This window comes from Larimichthys crocea, chromosome X (assembly GCF_000972845.2).
Source record: "Larimichthys crocea isolate SSNF chromosome X, L_crocea_2.0, whole genome shotgun sequence".
NCBI lineage: Eukaryota > Metazoa > Chordata > Actinopteri > Sciaenidae > Larimichthys > Larimichthys crocea.
The window spans coordinates 12,154,095-12,181,455 of record NC_040020.1 but is presented as its reverse complement, the minus strand read 5'-3'; the positions used below and the strand labels follow the sequence as shown (position 1 = coordinate 12,181,455).

Sequence of the window (27,361 nt, the reverse complement as noted above, 5' to 3'; positions counted from 1 at the left end):
TTAAATATAATGTAAAGATGAAGTAAATAAATAGTTCTCATCAGATGATTTACTTTTAAATAGGTGACCAACACCTCTGTCTTATTTAGGTCTCCTCTCCAAGCCTGTTCCCTCTTTGGGTTTATTTGTGCACAGTTAATTCCCTTGTGGACCTACATGATGCCTGTGGTGGTTGGAAAATGTGGGACTTGAAAAGCCTATAAAGTCCAGGTGGCAAGCTATTCTGCAAGCTATTTAGTCCATAAGGTCATTATATATTGTACTGTAAATCCCTGTGGCAGTCAGTCAGTCATTCACTCATGCATTCAGCCTTTCAGTCAGTCAGTCTGCTCGCTGCATGAAGAAGCCGTGAAGCTCTGATGCCTTTACGCATTGCAGCAGTACACACCTCCCTCTGTCTGGGACTTCAGAGGTCCTCTATGGGTTGATGGACACACACACACACACGCACACACACACAATTACATGCAATCCACCCCCCCTCCTCTTTTGCCCTCCTTCTTTCCCTCCCTTCGCCTCCCCCTTTTCCCTCTTTCAGTGTCTCCAGAGACCTCAGAGTGCAGCAGGGATGATGGACAGTGGACTAATATCCAAAGCTAACGACTCCTCCCCTCTGACTTCACAGAATAGCCTGACAGAGGCTACCATGCCCTTCACATGGAGGAATATGACCCACTACGGTGTTGTGGCAACGCTGCATCGATGTGGCAGTAAAGTATTAGCAAAAAGAAGGAGGGATACACTGTGAAATCATTAATATTGTAGTCTGTACTTTAAAATATGAATACTGTGCCTCTGCATTAGAGAAAGAGAGAATTCATAGTCATGCAGCCACTAAAGACGGTAGGACAGAGAGGTTTAAGCATTTACCATACATCACTATGACTCCTATAACATCAACACTTTCAGTCCAATAACCTCAAAGCTGCTTCTGACTTTTCAAAGAAGTGAAGAAGATCAAACTGGTCTTTTATCATTGTGAACATCGTCACAGGTACCTTTAACAACATGGACAGGAGGGGATGTACTGAATAAATCCTTTGTGCTATTTTGGGACAGTAACTGTAGAAACTTGCTTGGGTCTGCAAGGGGATATGGTGAGAGAATGGAATAAGGTTTAGCAAGGATGGTGAGTTGTACCCTGTCAGCTTGGTTTCAAGGACATTTGAGAAATTATCTTCACCAGTGATGGAGCGAAGATCAATGCAGTGTGTTCATCCGGTCAGCTGTGGGAAGGGTTCATTTGAAGGGTAGACCTCGTCAATCAAAGAAAGTAATCATTGCAAAACATGACATGTTGAGAGAATTATGTAAAAGACACATGACTTCAAGCAGCAGAATATTAAATTATGCTGTTGACAATAACAGAGGATTGTTTAGTCATGGATGGATGAACATAAACGAGGTGAAAAGTCGGACCCAGTGGCCTAATGGATAAGGCATCAGCCTCCGGAGCTGGGGATTGTGGGTTCGAGTCCCACCTGGGTTGTCTTTGTAATCAGTAATACTATAAAGTGAGTCTGGTTCTCTTGACATAAACTGTTAAAAGTGGGTTTTAGCAATGGTTAAGCACTTTACTCTATAGTACAATAGACTAATGTGTAAATGTGACACAGCTTTACAAACACTACTAGATGTCATATGACTGAGAATCCCTCTTAAAGAGTATTTCATAATGAGTAGTTTATTCTAGATGAGGTATATATATATAAATGTGTTTTCTTAGAAGCTTCAAGTTTGTACAGTTACTGGCTTCATCCCAAAACATTTAGTAAAGTTTTGGTTTCTCTAAGTGTGTGTCAGCCAGCTGGGTCTAACATCTTTCCACGCATCAGACCTCAAAAGATGTTCTTGGCTGCCACTGCATACATGGTTCATTCTCTGATTCTCAGGGTATATCAGTGTAAAAAGCTTCAAAGTGACTGTGTCCCCGTGGCATTCAGCTGACATTCTGCTGGCTTGCATATTATATCACAAAGAATGGGATTTGATGCATGTCCCTTATACACTGTATATCCTCCCCCGTAGTTGATACTTAATGAATCAGAAGGGTCGTGAGGTGAGACAGCTGACTCATTGTCAGCAAAATTGTCCTTTATGGATTGAAGCGACATCTAAATGCGAGACTGTAATGATGAAATATGCATGCACCACACATTTTCAGGCTCTTTGTATCCTCTGTTTATGGGGAAAATATGATTAAAAAGACTAATGTAACCTGAAACATCACAGTCAATAAAAGAATGCCACAAAATAGGCCTGATGCTATGCTACTAATGGCAGGTAACTATGAATGAATGCATTTAAAAGGATTTCAAAAGACCATTCACTGATGCAGACCCCTAAAACGCTGCTTTTTTGCTACATCCTGCCTCAAGAAATGCCACAGCGGTACTAAGGTGCTGTCCTGTGACATAATCCATCTTTCATTTGACTGCTGCAGCACAGACAGGGAGAACTTCAGCATCCAATACTATGCTGCATTTCAATTACAGGTCCTCTTTGTCCTGGGGCAACGGCTTCAGCAGATCAGATGCAAACAGTATTTTCATATAGCCCTTAATACACAAAGAGAGAAATGAACTAGAAATACCTTTGTCATGATACGCTCACACAATGTCCACCATACTTCTTTTCATTTTTTACTTTTTACGTTATCATGGTGTGTTGCTCTTGGCTGAAAGTTTCCAGCTCTAAAATCTTCATCCTCATATAGAAAATGTATTTACGTCAAAATATTCAAAATAACTAAGTAGATTTATGAATAGTGCAAGAAAAGAAAAAAAACAGCACTACGGCTGTATTTTTATGTGGCAGCAGTGCAATGTTAATTTGCCCTTTTTTGAATGGCATACAGTCCCTGTGGAGCCCTGCCATACATACTGTGGTATAAAATGCTAATGCAGTTTTCAAATGGCATTCATTGTAAATGTTTGTGTGTTTCATAGGTTGCCACAGCATCAGTGTATTGACACTGTGTTCGTTCCTGTAACATCAGGCATGGATTGGTGACTTTTTCATTTTTGGCACGTATTCCTGTTGACTCATTATCTGGACACGGGCCATGTTCTGACATGAGAACAATTAGGGAAAATACATCTTTTTGACCTCCTGTCAAAACAATTGAAAAATAACAGCAAAATACACACACATCACCTTACACAAAGAGACAGGGCAGCACAAGGTGCCAGATAAACAATACGGAAGCACAAATGACAAATGTAGATCTTTATTTAGATGCTTCCTGAAGTGGTCAGGAAGCTAGGGTGGTCATGGATTTATTGCGCATGATGCTGTGCAAAGACAGGTGTGAAGCTGCACGGTTAGAGGAGAGTTTTTTTTTTTTGTCATACACAGCCTTGAAACAATAGTACAGTAGAAATGGGTCAAGAGCAAAAATTGCCAACTTCTGACCTCAAAAACCAAGAGACTATAAATCATATTCACACGAGAAACAAACATAACTACACTATGGTGATGGTGGACAGTCGGAGGACAGCATCTGTAGTGTGTGTGTCTGTATCTGTGTGCGTGTGTGTGTGTGTGTGTGTGTGTGTGTGTGTGTGTGTGTTATGTGTGTGTGTGAGTGAGTGCGCACACGCTGTTGTTGTTTCCAAGAATTTCCAGGCTATAAACAAGGTGATGGATGCTTGTGCCAGAGTGTGTTGACTGGACACAGCCTTCTGTGTCTTGATTAATTGATAGGAGATGCAGCAGTGTAAGCTCCCCTTGGTCTTCTCTGTTCTCTCTGCTTGTCCACCTCACCGTGTGTGTAAAGTGTAGCAATGTTACTATAAGGTAAAAAAAAAAAAAAGCAAGGACATTATAACACTAGCAGGAAAGTAGGAAAGACTTAGAGCTGGCGCTTTAGTCGAGCCACAGAAACGAGGTTAAAGTGATAAATATCACAATCTTTGTCCCTCATGTTTGTCCTCTATTTGCTCGTGTTGCTCTGCTTCTGTTGGATATATAACCGAATGTTAGCATAACATCATTCGATGTAACACCTCCCTAGAATATCTGTATTTTCTTGATGTGAGGTTGTTTTGGAATATCTCTGACACCTAGAGACAAACAATCAGTTAATCAAGCTTTAATAACTAAAATAATTTTGGTTGTTTTGCACATTACTATAGATAATATCCGGAGATAATAAGAGAGACGAGCCTGAGTTCAACTGTGTGATTTAAAAGAAAAACTCCATGTGAAGCAAAAGAGTAAGTAGTGCACCATAATGTGTCTTATAATTGTTCACGGACAGGCATCAACTACAGGGAACCAAAATTAAATTAATAGTTTAGACCAAAACCTCAGTTTGTGCTTTGTCTTCTCTTTCAAACAAGCATGAGAAATCTAGGAGATGCTCCATGATCATCTGATAGTTATCCGCCATACTGGATTTCTAGTAATAGCACCAAATCCAATAATAGCTCCCAGCAAATCACTTGTAATATTTTAATATCGTCGGTCGACAAACCTGCAAAAATAAAACCCTACATTTGTGAAACAGAAAGTGAAAAAATAACGGCCACAGGTGATGCATCCATTTAGATGAAACTCTAATACTCGCTTCTGTTAATATCACATTATGTCTTTTCCAGCCTGCCAAGAAAATATTTTCAAGGAACTGTTGAGACAGCAGACATTACCAAGTAGATCTTTGGCCTGCCAGCGGAAAATGAAATATAAAGGTTTCAAATATGAAATGGAGCTTATTTTACCTGACAGACAGAACACTGTCTTCCTCGAATTATCAGCCCTGTTTTAGAGCTAGATATTTTTACATTAGCAAAGGCTGAAACGAGATGACATGAGGCCAACTCTGCAGTCCCTCTCAGCTCAACAGGGACAGGGAACAGTTTTAGTGTCTTTCAGCTTGTTACTTTGGTTTTATAGCTTGCAATCTTATAGTTTTAGTTCAGTTTCATCCCTTTTCTTGTTGTCAGCAGCAGGCAGTTCAGCAAAAACAAACAAACAAATAAACCCATTACCTGAATAACACTAAAAAACAGGCGGACACAATTAGCAACTCGCTGGTGAACATAGTGGGAAGTTAAGGAGCCAGCTGTTTCCCTCTGGAGTTGGTGGAGAACAAAATCAAGCTAAAAGCATAATTATTGGTCTTATGTTTGTTAATGGTAATATAATATATTGTATAATATTTTGCTCTGTGTCTGCTTATTTCATATTTTGAAACAATTTTATGATAATATGTCAGTGTTGTGTTTACAATTTGTTCTACTCTCTGTCCTCAAGTGGCTAAAACAGTCCAATCTTGCAGCTTTTAACCTCCGTATCATGTCATGTCAACCGCATATATTTTTGTGTATAGTCTCTTGATTTTTTAGTAGAAGCCTTCTTGTGATATATATGTTCTTTATGTAAGAATTCATCTACTTAAGAGACAATAAAAGCAACCTTGAACCCTAAAGGCAATTAACTAATGAATTAAAAATCTTGCAATGAAAATGCTGATTGAATATTTTTTATTTTCTCATTCTCAGCAGTTGCATGAGTTTATTAGGGACAAACTCGGAACATTCAAAGTACTTTTTTTTTCTGCTTATTCTCTGTTATAATGGTGAAAATGAAACAGGACCTTCACTTGGGTGATATTATATTCGTGAGCTCCCCCTCTCCCTCCCCCCCTCTCTCCCTCTGCATGCTCTCATCTCGTCCTGCAGGAATAGACTCTCTTCCTCCGCCGCTGCAGCCTGACTCTGACAAAAACCCCGGCATGTCTGCAAACTGAGCGCCGCACAGGAAGACACAATCCCTCCTTCAAGACGCACAACTTGTGATTTCTTTCCCCGCGCTGAGGCAGAAGAAGGAGAGTGGTTATAACACCGCGACGATAAGCTGCTTTTTTCTTTCTTTCTTGGAGGGGACAAAGACTTGGAGAAGCATCAAAACAAGGTAAACGATGTCCGAACAAGCAAAGACAGGGATGCTTGTGCGTGTGTGTGTGTGTGCGTGGCTTTACTGTACGGGACCGGATGGTGTTAGGTTGGTGCACTCGGTAGAAGATGCTGATGCTGATTCCATGCACTTACCAGCATAGCTTCTGCGCATATATAGACTACGCATCGGCTACAGAAAACCGTGTGTAAGCATGAGGGGTGCAGTCATTTAACACAGAGCACGTACTGTACTGTAATAGTGCCGAAATGCTGCACCAGCACCAGCACCGCACCAGGAGCTGTGAGTTAATACTGTAAAGGGTTCATGCGAGGAGAAACTGCTGCTGCAGATGATGATGGAGAGGAAGGAAACCAGGAAATGATTTAAAGACGCTCAGCTGCAGAGCTGCAGATTCGACTTTGGGTGAATGACCCGGGGATGAAACAGTGATAGTATATAATAATAACGAGTGCAGCAAGTTTTAAAAAAAAAAGGATTTTCCTGCTAGTCTGTACTGCAGAGGGATGCTGTAAAATGCAGCAAAAACTACCCGTGAGGTTATGTCATAAAAAAGATCACCAAGTACATTAAGGTCGATTTAACCCCCCCATAGAAATATCACAAGATTATTATAATGCTGGCATTTAAAAAAAATCTGCATATAGTACCCCAGGGTCTGTAAACTCACCCTAGAGTGCCCCAGACACAAGGTCCCAGCAGGGATATTATATAAACAATTTTCAAATAAGGTTATTATAAACTGATTAGTGAGCAGTTATGAGTCAGTTTAAATCCCACAGCAAATAATACTGGATTATTACACGGATGTATCATAGGGAATATAATATAGTATGCTCAATATAATGTAGAGTATAGATGCAGTGTTTGCATCTTTAAAAAAAAAGAAAAAGTCCTTGTAATGCTCTTGCAGACTGTGTGAAGTGATGCTCTCTGCGGCCCGTGTACTGACACAAAATCGTGCCTCCACTTGCTCATCTTTGACCCTGTCTTTGTTCGCCCACCCCCTCCCTCCCTCTCCCTCTCCCTCTCTCTCTCTCTCTCTCTCTCCTCCTTTTTTTTTCTCTTTCTTTCTGGGAGTTATTTCCACAAGCAGCCAGGCAGCGTCAGCATAAATCCACACAAGATGGAGTGTTGATTGTAAATCAAGGGCGCAGGTGCTCTGACAAAACTCGGGGAAACAGCGTTGTTACCGTAGGGTAAAGCCATCTTAACCCAGTTAAATCCCCCCTTTTTGTTCCTTAAAATAGAGGGTGAACACATTCCGATGCTGTTTAAGATGTAAATTCATACTACTCAGGAAGACGAATTAAAGTGATTTAAGATATGTGAAGAGATTGTGATTATTATAAAAAGTAGATGAGCTTTTTTTTGAGGTGGTTTGGAGGTCGTTCCTTGTCCGCATCGAGCCTCATTATCATCATCCTCCCCCATCCCATCAGACTCTTGTATATGAAAACCACTGGAGTGAAACTGCATGTCCTAACAGTGGTATTCATGCAGACGTACCTTGTGTATTCTGTCCCCTTGCTGCAGGTCTGTCCCTGATAACGTGACCACTGAAGGAAGAGAACACAGAACTGCTTCATCATGAATTTTGTAATGAAAGCTGCGATGGGAGGTGAGTAGTCTGCCGGGCTAGGGGTTGATTTAACAGCACTGCAGTGTAAAGGATTTAAAGGGCTGTTCAGCAGCTGGAGTACTGTACCAGTACTGGGCTGGTAGTTGGGATGGGGATACTGGGATAAGATAGATCATCCTGCACCAAACTCCTGACTTCAAACAGCTGCGCATTCCCTCTTTCTCGCTGCATCCATCTTTTAAAAGCCTCTCAAGGAAGGGCACGACTTCCTGTTGGTCAAGTGCTTGATGCCAGAAACCTGTTCAAGCTTTGTTCTTCAACATTTCTGCTTTTGTAGAAAAAACTGTCTTTGCAACCAATGAGTCCCTAAAAGTGTATCAAATCTCTGTAAATGAGGTTAGGACTGCTGCAGGTGAAATAGGACAGCAGCAGTAGCAGCAGCAGCAGGTCTATATCCTAATAATGCACTTCTCAAGGTAAAACCTTGTACATACAAAATGTCACCTTCTCAGGATGGCAGCTGCTTCAATGTTCAATTTTTTTCACGAGACTTTTGTTCTTTAAAGCCTTCGGGTATTATCCTGTAGAATATTATCTTAGCTATTATTTGCCCCCTAATTAGGCCTCATTATCACCCTGTAATTCATCCTCCTTGTCAGCTAGCTTCAAGTGGAAAGGTAGGAAAGTGGTGCCAGTAGTTATAATGCAGCAGTCGCACATGTACAGCTCAGTCACGCATGATGCTGAGCTGTTGTTGTCCAGCTTTCAGAGGTGTTACGCGGTTACAGTTGTGGAGTTGAAGCCAAGACCCTCATTGGGATGCAGAGGGTGCCGGCGCTGCATAGCTGCTGTGCCTCGAGTCTGCGCTATGAATTCTTAAATCAACTGCATTGCTTTGGTGCTGGTTTTACTCCACATAAGTCAGGCTGCACTTCGCCTGCGGACTTTGGGAATAGATTTGACAGTGTGGGTGTTTGCCTGTGTGTGTGTGTCTGTACTCTGCTTGTGCTCGAGAGATGTTTTATAGATATTGTATAGGACAGTGTGTGTGTGTATGTGTGTGTGTATGTCTGTGTGTGTGTGTGTGTGTGTGTGTGTGTGTGTGTGTGTGTGTGTGTGTGTGTGTGTATGTATGTGTGTGCTGCAACTCCAGGAGAGATGAATTATGGAGGCTGCACAGGCCTACTTTAATGTATAGATTTTTGTGAGTGAGAGAAAGAGGAGAGCGAGAGAGGATGCAAGAAAGAGAAGTGCTGTTATGTGTGTCTAATAATCAATATGTATGCCTATCAAGGAGATTATTCTGCTGTCGATGCACCAAGCTGTCTTTGGTTCTGGTCCAGGTCTACTGATTGGGACACAGTGACCTCTTTCCACAGAACTGTCAGCAAAAATGCTGACAATGTATTGGCTCTTTAAAGTTCCCTGTGGGGGAAAAAAAATCAGATAATGAAGCAAAAACAATTAGCCATGTAATCAATCAGCTAAGCTATCAATCAGATTGTCAATGCCTGTCAGTCAATATGTCAATGTTATTGAAATACGTTTGAATCAATTGACCTGCATTGTTGGGTGTGTCTGTGATTAAGTAATCTAAACTGCGCACCATGTAACCATAACGTACCCGGTTTGATGTGGCTGGGGACTGTTGTATGACTTTCTCTTCCTACATTTTCTGCAAGGCTTCAATGTCAACTATCAAATAAAGAAAGAAAAAAAGATAAACATGTACCAGCATTTTTTTGAGCCACACGTATAGCATAGATCAGAGGATGGCAATGTTGGCCGGTCCATCCAACACTTTGGTCCAGACTGAAATATCTTCTTCTTCTTTTTTTTTTTTTAAGACATCCATACTCAAACGATGAACGATGTTTGTGATCCCCTGACTTTTCCTCTAGTGCCACCACTGGGTTGACATTTGTGGCTTTGGATAAAATGCTTTAACAACTATTGAATGGGTTTCTCTGAGATCTGGTGCCCCCCCCAGGATGGTCTGTAATAACTGGCGATCCCCTTTATATTATTAATATTTTTATCTAGCGCCACTATAATGGCAATGTTTCTGGTCAGTATTGTGTTCAGCACCAATTAGCAATACACTCCATGAAGTTGGCGAACATGTTAAACATTACATCTGCTCATAGATTTGTTACTGTAAGCATGTCAGCATTAGCCTGCTGACATTATCATTTAGCTCAAAGAGAAAGCACCACTGTGCCCGTAGCTTACAGAACTGCTGTAGACTCTTAAGTTTAATTTTAACTTCCTGAATTTGTGTGGCTGCGAGGGAAAACAAAGGTAGGCGTGACGTACATTTTGCCATCTGCCCATGTCTGCAAGTTTTTGGACTGTACGCGCTGCCCAGCTTGTAAACATATCTGCCTATACAGACACTAAACTGTATGTGTGTCTGGATCAGTTTTTATTTTTTATTCAAACAACTTCGGTGAAATAATTTATACAACTGACAGATAAGAAATGAAATAAATGAAGCAGAGCTAACTCACAGATCTTATTGCCTGTTGTCGCATTAGTTTTCTCGTCACATCTTGTGATTGTTTTGATTACTTCTGTTTGGATTTGGATTTCTGTATTGAGTGTTTTGCTGAGTATTTTATGTGATGAGTGTGTGGATGTCTGAGAAGGAGATGATGCTGCCAGTACATTAACTAATCCTCCAAGGATTCTTTGGTTACAGGCACTTGGAAGAAAACTGCAATGTTTAAGTGTGATGATTCAGCAGGACTCTAATCCAGAGCCATACATCTGCAGAGTTCAGATCTTTGTTGGATTCTCTTTCCAGCAGTAGCCACTTGGCTTCATAGTCCTACTGCGTTGTCTTACATGGGACTTGGTACTGTTGTGTTGTCATGACAAGTAGTAGTTGTGCCACTTCATATAAATTATTTTTTTTAACAACTGGAGAAAGTCAAATAATTGTTGTTAAAAAGGCTATATATATATATATTATCTATATCTATATATATATATATATTACATGAAATTATGGACCAGATTTGATGGTAAAACTTGTTGAACTTCTCTAATATACAGCATGTTGGATTGAATGGATACCTGAGGGTTGGATATAAAATTATAGTGAATTTTATATTACATAAAGATCGCCTTCTTGCATTTTTAAAATTGTATTATAATCTGTAGATTTGGATGTATCTCATGGCAGTGCAAGCTCTACATATCTTAACTTGTGTTAAGTGGCCCCCGATTTAGACCTGTAGGAGACAAGAAAACTGCAAGACTATCAACCATCATAGTCTTGTGTCAGTCGTCTGTGCGGGCAGTTGAATAATCCTTTAAAGTACATTTTCAACAACGTACTTTTCAGATTATGTTGGAACATTATATCCACACCTTAGCATCCCCCCCAAACATGCCTCATAGATTTATCTGATTATAAACCTCTCAGCAAAAAGTGGAGGAGTCATTTTCTTGCATGCATGCATTAAACCTCATTGAATTTGAAATGTATTCTTTGAAACTGACTTCAGGAACATTTCACACCACATCTCAGGGAGGTATTTGTGTTTTCCATCAATACCACTTTGTGTTATGAATGCTGAATATGTTTTTCTGTGAGCTTTAGGAGGTATTTTCTCCATATATTTGGCCATAAACTATATTACTTTTTTCTGATCTAAAACAGCAGCATAAGAAATAATGGTACATTTTGCTCTCTTCATTTACAGCTTAGCTTTTTGAACAACCGGCACAAGCATGTATATATGTAACCACTAAATAATATGAAGCAGGTTTGAAATTCAAATAAGCTGTACCTTTAATTGTACATTTTCTGAGTGTAGCCCAAAGGTTCACCCTGAAAACAAAGATGATTAAGTCAGTATTGCTTCATTTACCAGATGGGATTTTTACTAATCAATCGAGCAGTGTTCTTTGGGAGCCATTAAACAAGCCCTCACACAGTTTTTTTTGTTTGTTTTGGGGTTTTTTTAAAGTCAAGAACTACTGTTGTTTCCTTGTGCACTGATTGCTTCTGTTCCTGAGTGCTTCGGTGCTGACTCAGCACTTCTCAACACCTAAAAGCTGAAGTTCGTTTGGCAGGATATGAGGGCTGTTAAGCGAGGTATAATCCCAAGGTATGGGACTCAATCAAACCCTGAACGCCTCAGGCGGCAGTCAGACCTATATCAGCAGAAAAGTCAGCACTATACAGCCAATAAGTGAATGGTAAGATTTAATTACCAAATTAATACACATTTAACTTTGTGTGTTTTGGCAAAGACAGTCTGCGACAGGAATAGTAGCTGTCTGGCACACTCACTATATTTAAATCTACATTTTAATATTAGCAGACTCATTTTGAGACATGCCAAGAGGACTGTCAGCTTCTGCTTCCCTTTTCCAATTGTATATTTATGTAGCTTTGTAGGAAAGATGTACAGTGCCAGACAGAAAGGTGGTGCTGTTGCAATGTGGCATGTAATGGACTTTAAAGCTTTTTTTTTTTTTTGCATTAACAATTTCATTGGTGTGTAGTTAGTTAATTGTGTGTCTTGGTTATGATACTACTAATATGTAACATTGAATTGGAATTAAATTGATGATGTTTAGAGGCATTTTCCTGTAAAAGGGTTTCTTTGTTCCTCATCCATATCATGGAAGGATCAAGTTTGTTGGACTGTAAAAGACACACATTTGTGATTTATGTTTTGGGCTACAGAAGTAAATTTGACTCAACTTAAAAAAGAAAGGAGGCAGATATGAATAGGATCACTGACTCATTTTCATTCTCTCTCTGACACCAGAAGTGGTTAAAATCATGGCTACAATATGTGCTCTCTAGCTAAGACCCTTAATGGCTTGTTAGTACTGTGCTGTGGACACTTACAATAGCTTATAACAGCGTGTGGCCAAGTCCTGACCTAACGCTTAGTGGCAGTATCAGAGGAAAAAAAAAAACAATTTTCATTTTTAATCCTTTTGGGGGCTACACTGACAAAAACTTCCCATACAAACCCTTGCCTTTTTTTTTGTTCTGCAAAACGATGCAGAAATGATGTGTTTGTAAAAAAAGAAAAAGAAAAAAAAGGGCTTTAAAAAAACGCTTGTCACTGTTGAATAAGACAAGTGAACCACGATCTATGTTTACTTTATAACTATTTTTAAATATCTGCTTAGCGTGGCTTATATGCAGAATTAGAAAACGAGTTATTGCACAGCTGGTCTGCCAGATTTTAGTTTTTGAGTACAAAGGAACTGTTCTTCTTGACAAGTCATTAAACAGTGAGGCTGATGGTATTCTATATATTTACTACCTGTTGTCAAATTGCATGACTAAAAAGACTAAAACCAGTTTATTTAAAGCCTGATATATCTTACTGCTGACATATCCTCTGTGCCAAAGAAAACTATTAATTAAAAACGCATCAGTGAGCCACACTGTTGCACAAATACTCCTTCATTACAGTGAACACACAACGTACTGAGTCAATTCCAATGTCCTCCTGCTGTCCTCAGTAGTGATTTTTTTTTGCCAGTGTTTCTCTAAAAACTTAAGTCCCAGCTGTTATTTCGTTATTTATTTTATTTTTTTGATGTTTTAACACACTTGTGCTGACACAACCTTTAACTTATTTTTCACATTTTCTATCATCATTGAATCTTTAACCTAACATCACATGCACTTTGTGTCAGCCAGTACATCAAATCCCACTAATGATGACATTTTCAGTGGCTAAGTGTGACAAAGCTGTGCGATTTGAAGTGAAATGAAAAGAGGAGACACCTTAAGATGTTCTTCCTTCACTTCGTCTCCTAAGTACATATAATCACATTTAGCAGCACTCTAATGTGCTTGGCTGAGGGAAACAGGTTTTCATTGCTTGATTGGTCTGCGAGGTTACTGCACACACACACACACACACACACACACACACACACACACACACATACACACACGCACTTCCCTTCCCATCCCATCTTCTTCTTGTGCATTACTGCAGAAAATCAAATTCAATCCATCAAATTGACCTTGAGCTCCTCCTAGAGTACAAAGTGTGTGTCTCTACTGTACATGTGTGTTTGACAGTATGTCCACATCGTATAAATAATCCATTAACCTACAGTAAATCACGAATGGTGAGAGACGCCGACAGAGAGATTTCTATGATAGAAAAACATAATGTACACGCTGTACTTGCTTCTTGTTTGTGCTCTGAAAGCAAAATAAAGAAAAATATATTTTTCCATTTTCTTTTACCATTTTCTCGAAGCGAATGAAAAATGATCAATCCACCTTTTTAATAAACAAAGGTAGTCTACATTGAAACAAGGTAGAACAAGAACATGACACTTAATTCACGAAACAATTAACTGACTCCATGGGTAACTTTTCACCTGTTTTGTAATTAGGCCCACTGGCGGCCCCTAGAGGTTGTGAAATCTGATAGTAGTCAAGTGTTTAGTGTCAAAGACCAGTATCAATGGCGCTAAAGAATCTTACAGATCTACAGAGACCTGCATGGATGAAAACATGAACATGCTTAGCACATGACACCAGTGCAATCCATCTTGCTAGAGGAAACCATAGTCCCTAATGGGAAAGGTTAATGTCAGAGGTTTTCAAAACATCACCAAAAACACCAACATAAATAAAGTGGAAATCTGAAGGTGGTGCTACACAAAGAAACAGGTTAGGGAGTTACCAAATTAATAATATAATTATAATAATTATCTCAGACCATCCTCTGGAGATCAGGATCAAGGTGCTGTACAGGTGGACTAACCTTCATTGTTTACATCCATGTTTACAGTCTTCTCCTTTTCCTACCTTTGTTGGTACATTGCTGTATTTCTTTGTATGTTCCCACCACCAACTAGTGGTCAAAATCTTTACAGGGTATCTCTAAACCTAGCCACTAGAAGTGCAAAAATGACAGAGACAAGATAAAATGACTTACTATGATGAAGAGTTTCCTAGAATTTGAGTGAGACTGGTTTACCACCCTGCCAGTCTCATTAGTCAGTAGTCTCTAGATAGAAAGGGTTTGAATCCAGCAAAGAAAGAAGACATGCAGCCCACGCCAAAAACTGGTTGTCACAAAGCAATGTTGTATACATGTGTGTGGTTTGACGGCTGCTGGACTGACAACTGTCGTATTTGCTCCATAATGCATATTAGACAGACTGGAGAGACAAAGCAGTAGAAGCTCCCTCTTCTGAGTACTCGATGGACAGTTGTTATACGGTTGCTGACGTGTCAACTTGTTGCCAAAAAAAGCAGGATGCTGCCTGTGCAGCAGGCTCTGTCCTGACAGATACTGTGCATCAAAATGTTGAGACCTCTTCATGGCCACATTTCAGCAGCTACAGCAGCAGTGCTGAATCTCAACCTCTTCTGGTGGAAACTGGAGTGAAACAGGGATGCAACATTGCTCCCACCCTATTTTAATTACATCTGTTTCCATGTTATTTGCTGATCTCTGCCAGCAGGTATTCAAATTTTATACAGATCAAAATGCAGGCTGATTCACGCTCAACGGATTCAAATCCAAGACCATGATGAAGCTGTGGTATGCAGATGTTGATGCTATGGTTGACTAGTCAGGACACAATCCTTTCAAAGTCAGTTTGAAATCCACTTACTGAATTGAAATCCCTTTGAGTTGAGGGAAGAGATTGCACTGACACTACAGATGCATTTTTGTATTAGAAGTTTTCTGAAAGAAAATTCTTCAAAGGTTTTTACAGAGAGAATTTTCTCTTTTTCTCTTTAATCTATAAATCAGAAGATAACAGCCATAAAAAAATCCCTTTTGCCATGTTTTTAGGAATAAAGATAATATAGATAGGGATAAAATGGAAAGTTTGTTGTGTGTAAGCTACTAATTGTTTGCTCAGAGTATGAATATTTTTGAGTAAGACGTTTTGTAAAATGTACACATTTCACAACACAAGAGGAGAAGAAGGGAAAACCTGTAACTAATAGACATAATCATGAAACCACTTGACCAGTCATATTAAGTATTACTTATTTTTTTGTATTTCAGGTTTTCAGAAATTGTGTGTTTAAATATGCAAATGCGACATTATTTAACGTGACACAAATAGACAAAATATATTTAATCAAACACCTAAATGTGTATTATGGATGATTTCTTTTCACTAGTTTTCTAATAACATAATTGACCTGTGTATGAAAAACAATGTTTTTGTCTGTAGCGTCTCGCCTTAAATCCTTTAATTAGGTCACCTGAATGAAAAACCAACATATTATAACATATTATAAAACTCAAAGATTCAATTTCATTGCAAAATAAATCGGACACATTGAAATAACAGCAACAAAAGTCTGAGAGTATTATTATATCATTAAGTAAATTAATTTCCAAAATAATAATAATAATCTAATAAAATCAGCTGTAAAAGTCAAGTGTTACTATAATGGTACTGCTGTAAAAACACACGCACCCTGAACGTTTCACTTTAAGTTAAGAAAACAACCTGTATGTTTTAAACTGTGGGTCAAGAGGACGAGCTTGCATTTTCAGCCTCAGTTCAAAATAAAGCTGTCTCACTGAGTTTGCTTGATACATTATACAAAGCTGCTCCACCTGAGGGAAATTTAAGCAAACTGAAGCATAACTGTCTGCCACCAATTATCCAGTGGAACAACAGTGAGCACACTTTCTCCTCTTTTTCTACCAATCTCTCCCCCGCCACATTTTCTCTGCTGTTAAATAAGCTGTGTTGAGACAATGGTTTCTGTCCTGAAGGCCAAACCTAGATCTTTATACTCATCCGCTTTCCCACCACACTTTGGATTTAAAGACGGATTTGCCTGAGATCCTTGAGTGGAGGAAAAAAGTAGATAAGTACTGTTTATCTGATGCTGTCAAAGGTTCAAGTGCTAGGAGAGTTAGCTAAGGTTGGTCTTGTTTCCTTCTTTCCCTCGAGACTTTGGATTTAACGAAGATTTTAGAAAATGGGATGGATTAGAGAGATGAGGCCTGACACCTGAGAAAAGAATCATTATATAACTGTACCTCTGCTGGCAAAGGTGGAAGGAGATTGTTGCCACAGGAAGAAGTCTTTTATTTATATAGAGCCAAATCATAACCGAAGTTATCTCATGATACTTGCCACACAGAGCAGACCTCGATCGTACTCTTTGTAATATTTGCAGGGACCCAGGGTGGTCGGTAGCGTAGTGGGTTATGCAGGTGCCCCGTGTGCAGAGGCTACAGTCCTCACTGCAGCCGGCCCCGACTCGAATCCTGCATCGGACGGCCCTTTGCTGCGTGTCATTCCCCTGTCTCTCTTCAGCTGTCCTATCAATTAAAGGCATAAAAGGCCCAAAAAATATATTTACAGAGACCCAACATATCCACACAATGGGAAACTTTCCTACAAAATGCCCGTTTGTCTTTGCTGACAATGACTCATCTGTTATAATATTGATTATACAAAAATGATGGGCAGGTTAAAGTCCAACCTGTTAGTTTTCCATTACAGGCTTTTATCAGCTTTTATAGTCAGTGTCATCCTGACAACTGCTACAACTTCATATCGTATGCAGGGACAAAGTGTAGAGACCTTTAATCAAAAACATGGCTCGATACAGATTATTTGATGCCTGAGAGCTTAATAGAATTACTCTGGTTTGAAAGGACATCGCTGGATCTCCAGGATGGCTCACGAAACAGCAGCTGGGATCATACGTTGCTCAATACAACTAAGCTTTGTCTCCCAGGATGATCTTTTTTTTTTTTAAACATTTGAACAAAGACAATTTGAATGTGCTAATAGGATTGTATGAAACCAGACTCAGTTTGTTTTTGGTTTGGCACAGTGTAGTTAAAAGAGCTACTGGAGGGCTTTTTCTGGGCCGTGCATGCTAAAGGAATCTTTTGACAATGAGGCTTAGCTGGTTGTGAGTCATTGCTCCACTTACAGGACTCAGCAACAGTGTTTACATAGGCTCTACTGAAAAGATTCAGGTATACCCAGATCATGAGCTGATCCCACATCCTGTTTGCAGTAGGTCAGATGAACTCTTAGCCTGGCTTTAAGAAATATAAATACAGCTGAGACATTCTGCCGTTACTGAGGATGCATGTGAACATTTAAAGTTTACATATGGATTGGGGAAGCTCATTGTTTGACAGGCTAAATCATAATCAAAGAAAAGAGGCTGTATCAGGGAATATTATACCATTTCTCAGCTGCAAACACATGATTCTTAATTGGTCCAATTTAAATTCCTGCTCCTGTTTTTGCTTAAATCAGCAGTTATTAGTAAAACTGGGATGCAAGCTGTTTTCCTAGCAAAGCAATTAAGATAAATGTATACAGCATGTATGGTTGTGGGGCGAGTGGAGATTAAAGTTGCCAATAAACAGCCCAGAGTAACACTTTAACTTGGATATGAGCCACTATCTCAAATACTGTTTGCATGTAAGTGTTATCACAAATGCAAAGTCACAGCAGATATTTTGCATACATAATGTGCATCTACATACGCTTATACGTGCACATACATGCGTGTGCATTTGAACACATGTGAAAAGTAATTGCTCGGCCGACACAAGAACTCATGCATGACAGCCTAAAATGGAGCTAAGCAATTATTTTTTATATAGAGAGACACTTTGTATATCTGCACTTTGTCTCTATCATCCCTGTCTTCCTTACTATGTTTTTCTCTCTCTGTCACACACACACACACACACACACACACACACACACACACACACACACACATTTGTAGAAGAGCAAAGATAGCGTATTAGGGTTGGGCAGATATTGCTATGTCAGCTTCTCCTCGCTGTTCATAAAATGCTGATCCAGCGTTACCTCGGTTTACTTTTTCTTACTAATCTGTCTCTGTCTCATGTGCTAACATCAAAGTGGCTCATTAATGTCAGTGATCTATCGTTTAATTTTTAGTTTACGTCTTCCAGACAGCAGCTGTCTGTCCAATAATGTGTCCTGTGTCCTACAGTGGAGTAAACTGCACTGATTGTTGATCAGTTTAATGCCTTTGTTGGTGGCCATCTTCTCTGACTCTTCAGCCATTTTGCCTTTGACTGTGTATCTCAAACTAAGGATGTACGGTATTTAACAATGGATGAAGTGGCCCACTTATTGAAATGAAAGCTGCTTATATGCTGAAAAAGTTCATACTTTTTGTGTCCATAAGTACATGTTTGTGCATGTTACATTTAAATCCAACTTTAGTCTCATGATGGTGCCCCCTATATTTGCATTAATCCCAATGATCCTGTGAGGTCTCTCTCTATGTAGATGAACAACCAATCAAATCACTTGATTCGAAACAATATTTGCAGGAAAGTCACTTTTTTTCAGAAGGTCTGAAAAAAAGTCAACACAAAATTTTTTTCAGAAGGTCTGAAAAATAAAAATAAAAGTGTTTGTTCTTCTATTATTATGCTAATATATAGAATATATGGTCCATCAAGATAACCAGTTGGTGGTGCTGATTCTCCAGCCAGGTTCCATTAAACCTTTGAGAGATTACGTGATTGAAAAGAGTGCCAGTCAAACATCAGTTGGTGAAAAACAGTATGAAACACATGAAATGTATCATTTATGTCTGTTTCATTTGTTAATCTGAGGAATCTTACAGCGTCCTCACTGCTCCACACAGATCTGATGTTTTCATCTGCTCTCTTTCAGTGGAGCAGAAGCTTCAATGGACCTTTTACTCACATGCTTCATGTACATCATGATTAATATGCACTTGTTTGCATTTTGGTTTTATCAATCAAACAATTTATCCCCAATCAGCCAAGTGTAAAAATGCATTTTGCAATGTACAGTATGGCATAATTTCCAAATTTCCTGTGTTTCCCTTCTGGTTTTTAACATGTAAATTGAAAACATGCATAAAAAGTAGGTAATTAGTCTCTCAGCTGCAGCATATTAAACATGACATAACTGCAAATGTCACTTAGGTCAGTTTAGATGCCGGTGTGGTCCTTACTTTTCAATACCAACTAACAACAAGCTGTCTGCCCATGACATTTGATGGTACATTATTACTAGTCTCTCATCCTCTGTCAGTGTTCAGTCTGCCAGCTGCTGTCAATCAAACACAGATATACCCCTCCAGCTGGATATTTCTCTGAAGACATTTTTCCTCATTTTCATATTAAAAAACAACACATTTGTTATAAAAATTAGGGTTACACTGCCATTTAGATGTTTTTAACTTATACGATGTTTGTTCCTATTTATTACATTATTACAGTCTTGAAGGCACTTCCCTTTATTGCTGTTTTCCTGAGACTGGCAGGGGAAGGTAAAGTTCAGGTTAATGTATGAATAGAGGGATTTCAGAACAGAATGAGGCCCAGGGGCAGGTCAGAGAGGTGACATCTAGATTGGGGACATACTGGCTACTCATTAGGGGATATGTTGAAGAAAACTGTTTAGATGCTATATATGCAAATTGTCTGTTAACTATTTACAGGGGTTGACACAGCCCATTTTTAGGAAAATGTATAAGAACCAACCGTCAGAGCTCCTCGGTGAGCCTTTTTCTCTCTTGTACAAGAACAATAAATTCAACTTCCTTCCATTCAAAATCCTCCTTATTTAAGGATTTTTCTTCAAAATTCAAACATTGAAAAAAAAAACACCTTGATATTATTGTGTGACTGCAAAAAGGATTACGAAATGTGATTTCAGTGGGTCTCCAAATACATATATCCGAGATGGACATTGTAAAATTTGCTAATAAATTGTTAATTCAAAACCGTAACATTATGACACTTTTTGATGGTCAACAACATCTTTTGCTGGTTTTAACGTTCATTTCAGTATGAAAATGAAAGATTAAAGTAAATAATGGTTTTTGATTCACTAGTATAGATAACGACAACAAAAAAAGAGCTCCTGAACTTGTAATTGTACAAATCACATTCTCTTTTTATGGACCAAAGTTTTCTTAATGTTTTTATTCAATTTTCTCCTTCATTGCTTACACTCTCTACACAATCTCTTCCCACTTCATCCTTTCCCCTCCCGTCTCTCCTGTCTTTTATGTCTCCGCATTTTGCTGCAGTTCGTTTTTTCTTTTATGCTGATGACTCAAAATACTAACGATACCGAGGGCAGCTGCAGACTGAAGGAGAACTCTGTCTTATTTTTTTTGGCTTCCCTCTATCCTCAGATGCCCCTTGTCTGCCTCTCACCCTTTCCCACCTACTCCCTCCCTCCTCATCTTCACTCTCCCTTTCATCCTTTCCTTTTCACCTAATACCCCTCCTCAGTTTGTCACTTTCTTCTTGTCACACCCTCCATTTTTCCCTCCCTCCATCTTTTCAGCTGTCATACTCTCTCCCTCTCTCTCCCCACAGAAACTGCTGGGTAATCCCACTAACTGGAACAGCTCAGCTAATTAGACTCAATAGTTTCTGACAGATTCTCTCCCTCTCCTCGTGCTCTCCTTGTTTTTCTAAATATGTCCTGTTTTGTAACAATATTCAGCTGTATACTGACTTGCTCTTTCCTCTTTCCCTTCCACTTCACTACTTAATCTGCTCCTGCCTTCAGACCACTGGCTTTTCTCATCATCTTTGTGTTTTCTGTTGATGCTTGGTGACAGATTTCCATCAGTTCTGTTATGTTTGCTACACTCAGCATTTTTCTTCTTGGTGTCATAAGGCATTATTTCATGGGATGTATAACTCCTACGGGGGCAGTAAGAAGGTTTGCGTAAGTCAAAACTCATTCATACCATATTCCCTTATTTATTATGATACAGAAAGTCACCACCAGTCTGTTTTTTGTTTGTAAAAAAAAGTATTGTGAACAGGAAATATTGGTTGATCTAATCAGCCTGATCCATCATCCCTCTCTCTGATAATATGGCAGGGGGGACTATTAAACTATTAAAACTGTACTGACCACTGAGGACACTGAGATCATGTCTTTAGTATTGTTTCGGGAAATTTGGTGGTTTCAGTGACCTAAGACTGACTTTACATGCCATAACAAGACACAAATTACACACTACTTTAAGGCACATTGTCTATATTAGGTGATTGTTTTCAGGACAAAAGAAATTGAAATTTGAAACAACATGTAGACCTTTGTGTATAGAGATAAAATTTGCAAAAAAAAATATATTTGAAATCAAAAGAATACATTAAAGATAAGCAGCTGCACTGCATGTGGCGATGACAATCTTGGCTATAGTCACTGGAAACTATTTGTTTTACATGCATGAATGAAAAGAGCAGCAATAAGCCACTTCTTTTTCCAAACCATTCTTTTGCTGTGCAGGTGGCAAAGGGACACTGGGCATGTACCCAGTACAGAGTGTGTCCAATCAGCCTGTCAACAGGGTGGAGATATTTAAAAACAGATAACATCAAATTCAGAAATCTATTTGTCACGTTATCAGTCATAGAACGCACCTTTCTACTTATATATCATTGGCAGTAGATGTGTGCAAAAAATTAGCAAAAAAGTAATTAAAAGGGAGCAGTTATTTTAAATACGAAATGTACAATAAGTCACAATAAGGGTAAAATTTACAATCAATACAAGATCAATATAGATGTAAAGTAGGAGAATGTTATAAAAAAAGTATCCAAATACAAATGGGGGGAAAAATAATTTTAAAAAACTGAAAGAGATTATATTATAACACAAATAATTGTTAAAATGTTAAAATATAGGGTTTTATACACATAGTGTAAAGTGTTAAATGGTAGGTGATTTCAGCAGCTCGTCTTTAGTCTGTCTTTACTTGCTTCTGCCTCTGCGTCTTACAGATTATTCTGATAACTTAACATCTCAATCTTAGTGGCATGCCCGAGATGTTATTGTACTTCATGTATTTTCCTTTTCCCTCTCTCTTTCTCAGGAGGTCCTCCTGATGTGGGCAAAATGCTGGGTGGGGAGGAGAAGGAGGAGGACCCCGACGCAGCCAAGAAAGAGGAAGAGCGACAGGAGGCGCTGAGGCAGCAGGAGGAGGAGAGGAAGGCCAAATATGCCAAGATGGAGGCTGAGAGGGAAAACATGAGGCAAGGCATCAGGGATAAGGTATGACAGATGTCTAATGTATGTCTAATGACCTAATGACTGAATGAAACTCATTAACCTAATACAGGGAACCAAGTCAGTCAGAGAAACAGCCACCAATACGAAGAGAAACTAAAGCAAATACATTTACGATTCATTTTCTAACAACAGATGCTCACAGAAATGTGAAAATGGAGAGAAAACAGACAAGCAAGATGTAAAAGTGGGTCACATTCATGTGAGACGTTTTGATGTCCCTCTAAAAATGCTTTTAATAAAAGTCCTGTGTTTGAATTATTGCACTATTTTTGTTTGCTTTTAAGTTATTTTTAACTTACATGAGTGGCACATCAGGAAGGAGCTGCACAGACGTGACAGAAGGAGGAAGCAGTAGATGAACAAAATGAGGAGCCTTGATTAATCAGAATACATTTGAATGTTTAAACAGTGATGGCTGGGTCAGAGAGAGGACTGCTTTAGAAATGCAAACTGCTGCCCAAGATGACATTTTTTGCAGAAACTCTTGTTGTAAATGCTGTAACAAGATGTTAAATGTAAAAAACATATTTATGAACTCTCACACTAGTTTTGTTTGCCTCACTGTTTTTGTGCATGTTTATGCATTGCATTTCTGTCTTAAATTCTGCATCAGCATCTGTATAATGTGTATTTTATTGTCTGCTTTGCACACAGCTGCAGTGTCAGTGGAAGTTCATACTCAGGCAGTGTTTGCTTTAAGTTTCCTTTCTCCAAAAATGTGCGGCTGCGGGGCTGCAGTGATGGTAAAGGCTGCAGTGTACCCACTTCACTGCAGAGACAGCAGTGTGAAAGACAGGCAGTCTGTGGGTGGGGCAGGTCTGAGGGGAAAACTGTGAATCAGTGCGATGAAAAGTGGCACTCCTCCCCTGGCTCCTCACCTCTTCTATTCTTCTTAAGTTCTCCCAGTGGAAAACAAAGAGCGAGGAACAACTCCCAAAGTGCTCGTTACTGAAAGGTTTCTGTCAGCTTCCTCTGCAGTTTTATCCCGTTGTGGCAGTTACTGGGAGAAATGTCCATATTATAGCTGAAGTCTGTAACTTTACATGAACAGATGACAAAGCAAATAATGTCATGTGTAATGCTGTTCCATCCAGTTGCTGGGAAATTTAATTGACATCGTGACCTGAAATACCACCTGACAAATGTGATTACAGTTTGATATATATATATAAAAAAAGCACACAGTGCAGGGTGTCCAGTGTGCGGAGGCTGAATCCTCATCTCTCAGTTTGGGTTCAATTCCAACTTTCTGTCCTCTCCCTCCACAGTTTCCCTACCATCTGCAGCTGTTTCTTCCACCTAAAGAGCTCACAGTCTTACATCTTCTGTCATATTCTGCCTGTAGTAACTGACAACTGATAATTTCACCTTTTTTTTTTTGGTGTAGCTTTGGTAGCAACAGATTTCAAAGCTCATATGACTTTAGTTGCAAACTTTTGTCAATATATACTGCAGAATTTTGACATGCACTGTCATAGTGTGAACACTGAAAAGCAGCACCCGGGAGTACTCTACTCTTGTTTTTGACATATTCCAAAAATATAACTTTGCTTGAAAGACAAAAGAACAAGAAAGAGAGAGAGAGAGAGAGAAAGATGAAGGGTTAGCAGCTGCTCAAAACACAAAAACAGAAAAAGACTCCATGGGATGGGTTAGTAGCAGAACGTGTGCATTCGTGTTATATTATATAATATGGATGTTGTATCCGCGACATCACCCATAGGTTTCTGAAGATCCATCATAGCAGTCCTGCCTCTGCACACATCAATATTACATCCCTTGCTTATGATGCCAAATGAAGCCTGGCTGCTGAAACCAGCTGCCTCTGAAGGCACCCACCTGTCAAGTATCCACACAGTTAATTATGCCTAACTTGAAGCCTTAATAGAATTTAAATGAGTGAGTTCTCTAAAAATGTACGCCCTGCACAGTTGCAATGAACAAGGAAATTAGCTCTAGAGACCAAAAGTGTTTTTTGATCTAGGCAATAAACATGTGTAATTATGCTGTGAAGTTATGAATTTTGACTTGCGTTTGGAGCCAGTCTCCAGTGGCAATTTGAGGAACTGCAGTTTTTGGCTGGCTTAATTTTTCAGCCACAGAGATTACAGCTTGTGTCCAACCGACTGAATACACAGGTTAGAGATGTTAATGTATGAAATAACATGAATTTCAAATAACCATCACTTTTGTTTCCAACAGGAAAAAAATAATCGTACACACAAAGCTTAATATTTGTGACGACGATGTGAAGTCCACTAATTATGTTATTTTTCTTCACTCTTCTAATTTAATAATATTAAAATATTTCCATTTTTATCCATAGTATGGCTTGAAAAAGCGAGAGGAGGCCGAGGCCGAGGCAGCAGCCACCGCGGAAGAGCCCGCCGCCGGCAGCTTGACCCGACCTAAGAAGGCCGTGCCGGCCGGTTGCGGGGACGAGGAGGAAGAGGAAAGCATCATGGACACAGTGATGAAATACCTGCCAGGCCCGCTGCAAGATATGCTGAAGAAGTAGGCTGGCTCACTAGCCAATGCTAACGTTATCTAGCTTAGTTCACAGGTTACACTCACAAGGTTGGCTTAAATCATTTGTTTCACCCACATGACAGATATGAACTTTGCTCTGCAAGTACATCAAATAAAGTTTAATCCAATGTGGTCTTTTTGGTGTTTGGAACGAATCACAGTTTTATGGCGGGTAAAATGATTCAGATGTGAACCAGCAGTGTGAATTGTAGCCATTGGACTAAGCTGGGTTGATCCAAAGGCCAGGTGAACGTTAGCGTGACTGACGTTAACGTGAGCTATGTTACACTACTGAAGCTGATGGCAAGCAGAGGGGCTAAAAACACTATGTTAGACGGTTTATCCTTCTAGTCCGAGACGTTTTAAACTCCTTTTTCTCTCCTCTGTGACGGCTGCAGAGCTCCATCGCAGCACTGAAAAATAATATTCCTGTCCACTCAATTTGTACATAAATAAATACATTACAAGCCTCAAGGTAGGCAAACAATCATAAAATATTATATTAAATTATTATAATAACTGTGTGTCTGTCTCTAAAATAATTTAAAAAAAAGATGTAATAACTTGATAAGCCATATTTTAAAAAGGAAATTAAGACTACTGTTGTGTGCTCCTAAAGCTACTGTTGTGTGTTCGACCATGTCTGAAATTTATGTAAAACTTTTTGCACACCGTGTTACACATTCTCTGTCAGACCTGTCGTCTATCTTGCCTACGCGCTCCCTCTCAATGCCCAACATCGAAGTGTAATGACCTTCATGCAGTATAGTGTTTAAAAATGTTTCTATTCCCCTGTTCAGTGTGTCTCCTTCTTATGTCTTGCATGCCATTTGTCTGGACAAGTTTGTTGTGTGAATATGTACCAACTCACCACCCCTTTGCCCCTTTTATCCTCTTCTTTATCATGCAAAAAATATTATGGCAATAACTCCTAAGTTTGAGTGTGTTTTCACTACCATGTCAATATAATCGTTAATAATATCAGTAATAATAATAAAAAAAAAGGATATGTATGCATTCAGGAAACTTGATTTACAGTTTTGCAGGGTTTTCTTTTTGTTGTTGTCTCGTTGTTTTGATGAAGAATGAACGTGTAGCCGTTCATACAACAGCCAAAACCTTAAGCTTTCAGCCATAAAACACAAACTTACAGTATATATACTCTTACTATCAGGATCTACTACTAGGGAGAGAATATTGAATGAATCTGTATGAATAAATAAGATATATGTATTTATGATTTTGAAGCTATAACAAGCAGTATTAACTTGAAAGGATTTAGCATCATGTGAAGATTTGCGAGAAAGAGACCACACACACACACACACACACACACACACACACACACACAGACACAAACACACAGTGAAGTTAATACTGCAGTTTGGCTACTGATCTACTGTTTGTGTTTTAAAAGAAGATGTGAAGTAATGCTTTATTCAGTTATTGTTGGTTTAGGTGTGAGAATGAGCCGCCAAGGGTGACGTGGAATGCCATGAGCAATAAAGGATTATCATGTATGTTTCTGCCTGAGATTCAATAAAAACTTAAAAACCTTGTTCACAGACATTAAAGACGTGTCATCTTCTGTTCCCTGTGATGTGATGTTGACGAGAATATGGCAGGTGAAACGTGACCAGCATGCTTTATTTGGGCCTTTTCCCACAGTTTAAAAAACAGTTTACAGAAATATAGAGAGTATAATATCATCTAAATATAAATTATGTCTCAATCAAGACAAAAATTGTGTGTAATTGGTGCTAATTCCTAGAATCTAATCCTTGACTTTTAACTGGTATTAAGAAAATGTCGCTCTACAGACACCCTGCCATATGAATGAGACTACTTGTAAAGGTCATGAGTTGAATGAAACATAAGTTGGTTACTAAATTGATTACACTCTCAGAATGATTACCCAGAAAGCCTCAGATATTAGTGACTTAATTAAACTTTTTTTCCCCATGACACCGTGTCATACAAAGATGGACAAATTAATATGAACAACTATACAATCTATAACTCGATGAAATGTAACAGGGTTTTGCTGTGTCATATCGCTGGTCAAGGTATTTTGTGAGACTCTATAGTAATTGTATTGAGCTACATAATATCGTACATGTGTTTTTCATGTTTGCCTGTTTTGTACTATTGCATATTTCCACACAGTTTCTCAAGAATATTGTGGGTAAAATGCTCTCTGCATACTGAAAAGTAAACTGAACTTAGACAGAACCAGAAGTCATGTAAGGTAAATGT

The 27,361-nt window shown here is 39.0% G+C and overlaps 1 protein-coding gene and 1 non-coding gene across 2 annotated transcripts; both read left to right on the top strand.

Annotated features, from left to right (window-relative positions):
- Nucleotides 1-1,416: 1,416 nt before the first annotated feature.
- Nucleotides 1,417-1,489, top strand: trnar-ccg (transfer RNA arginine (anticodon CCG)). The gene has a single exon. It is a non-coding gene; the product is annotated as a tRNA-Arg (tRNA).
- A 4,116-nt stretch (nt 1,490-5,605) lies between these two features.
- cplx2a (complexin 2a) lies at nt 5,606-26,672 on the top strand. The gene is made up of 4 exons (XM_010735201.3): nt 5,606-5,916; nt 7,456-7,540; nt 22,380-22,558; nt 24,903-26,672. Exons 2-4 carry the CDS (start codon nt 7,510-7,512, stop codon nt 25,092-25,094), a joined length of 402 nt encoding a protein of 133 aa, XP_010733503.1. The 5' UTR covers nt 5,606-5,916; nt 7,456-7,509; the 3' UTR covers nt 25,095-26,672.
- Nucleotides 26,673-27,361: the final 689 nt, after the last annotated feature.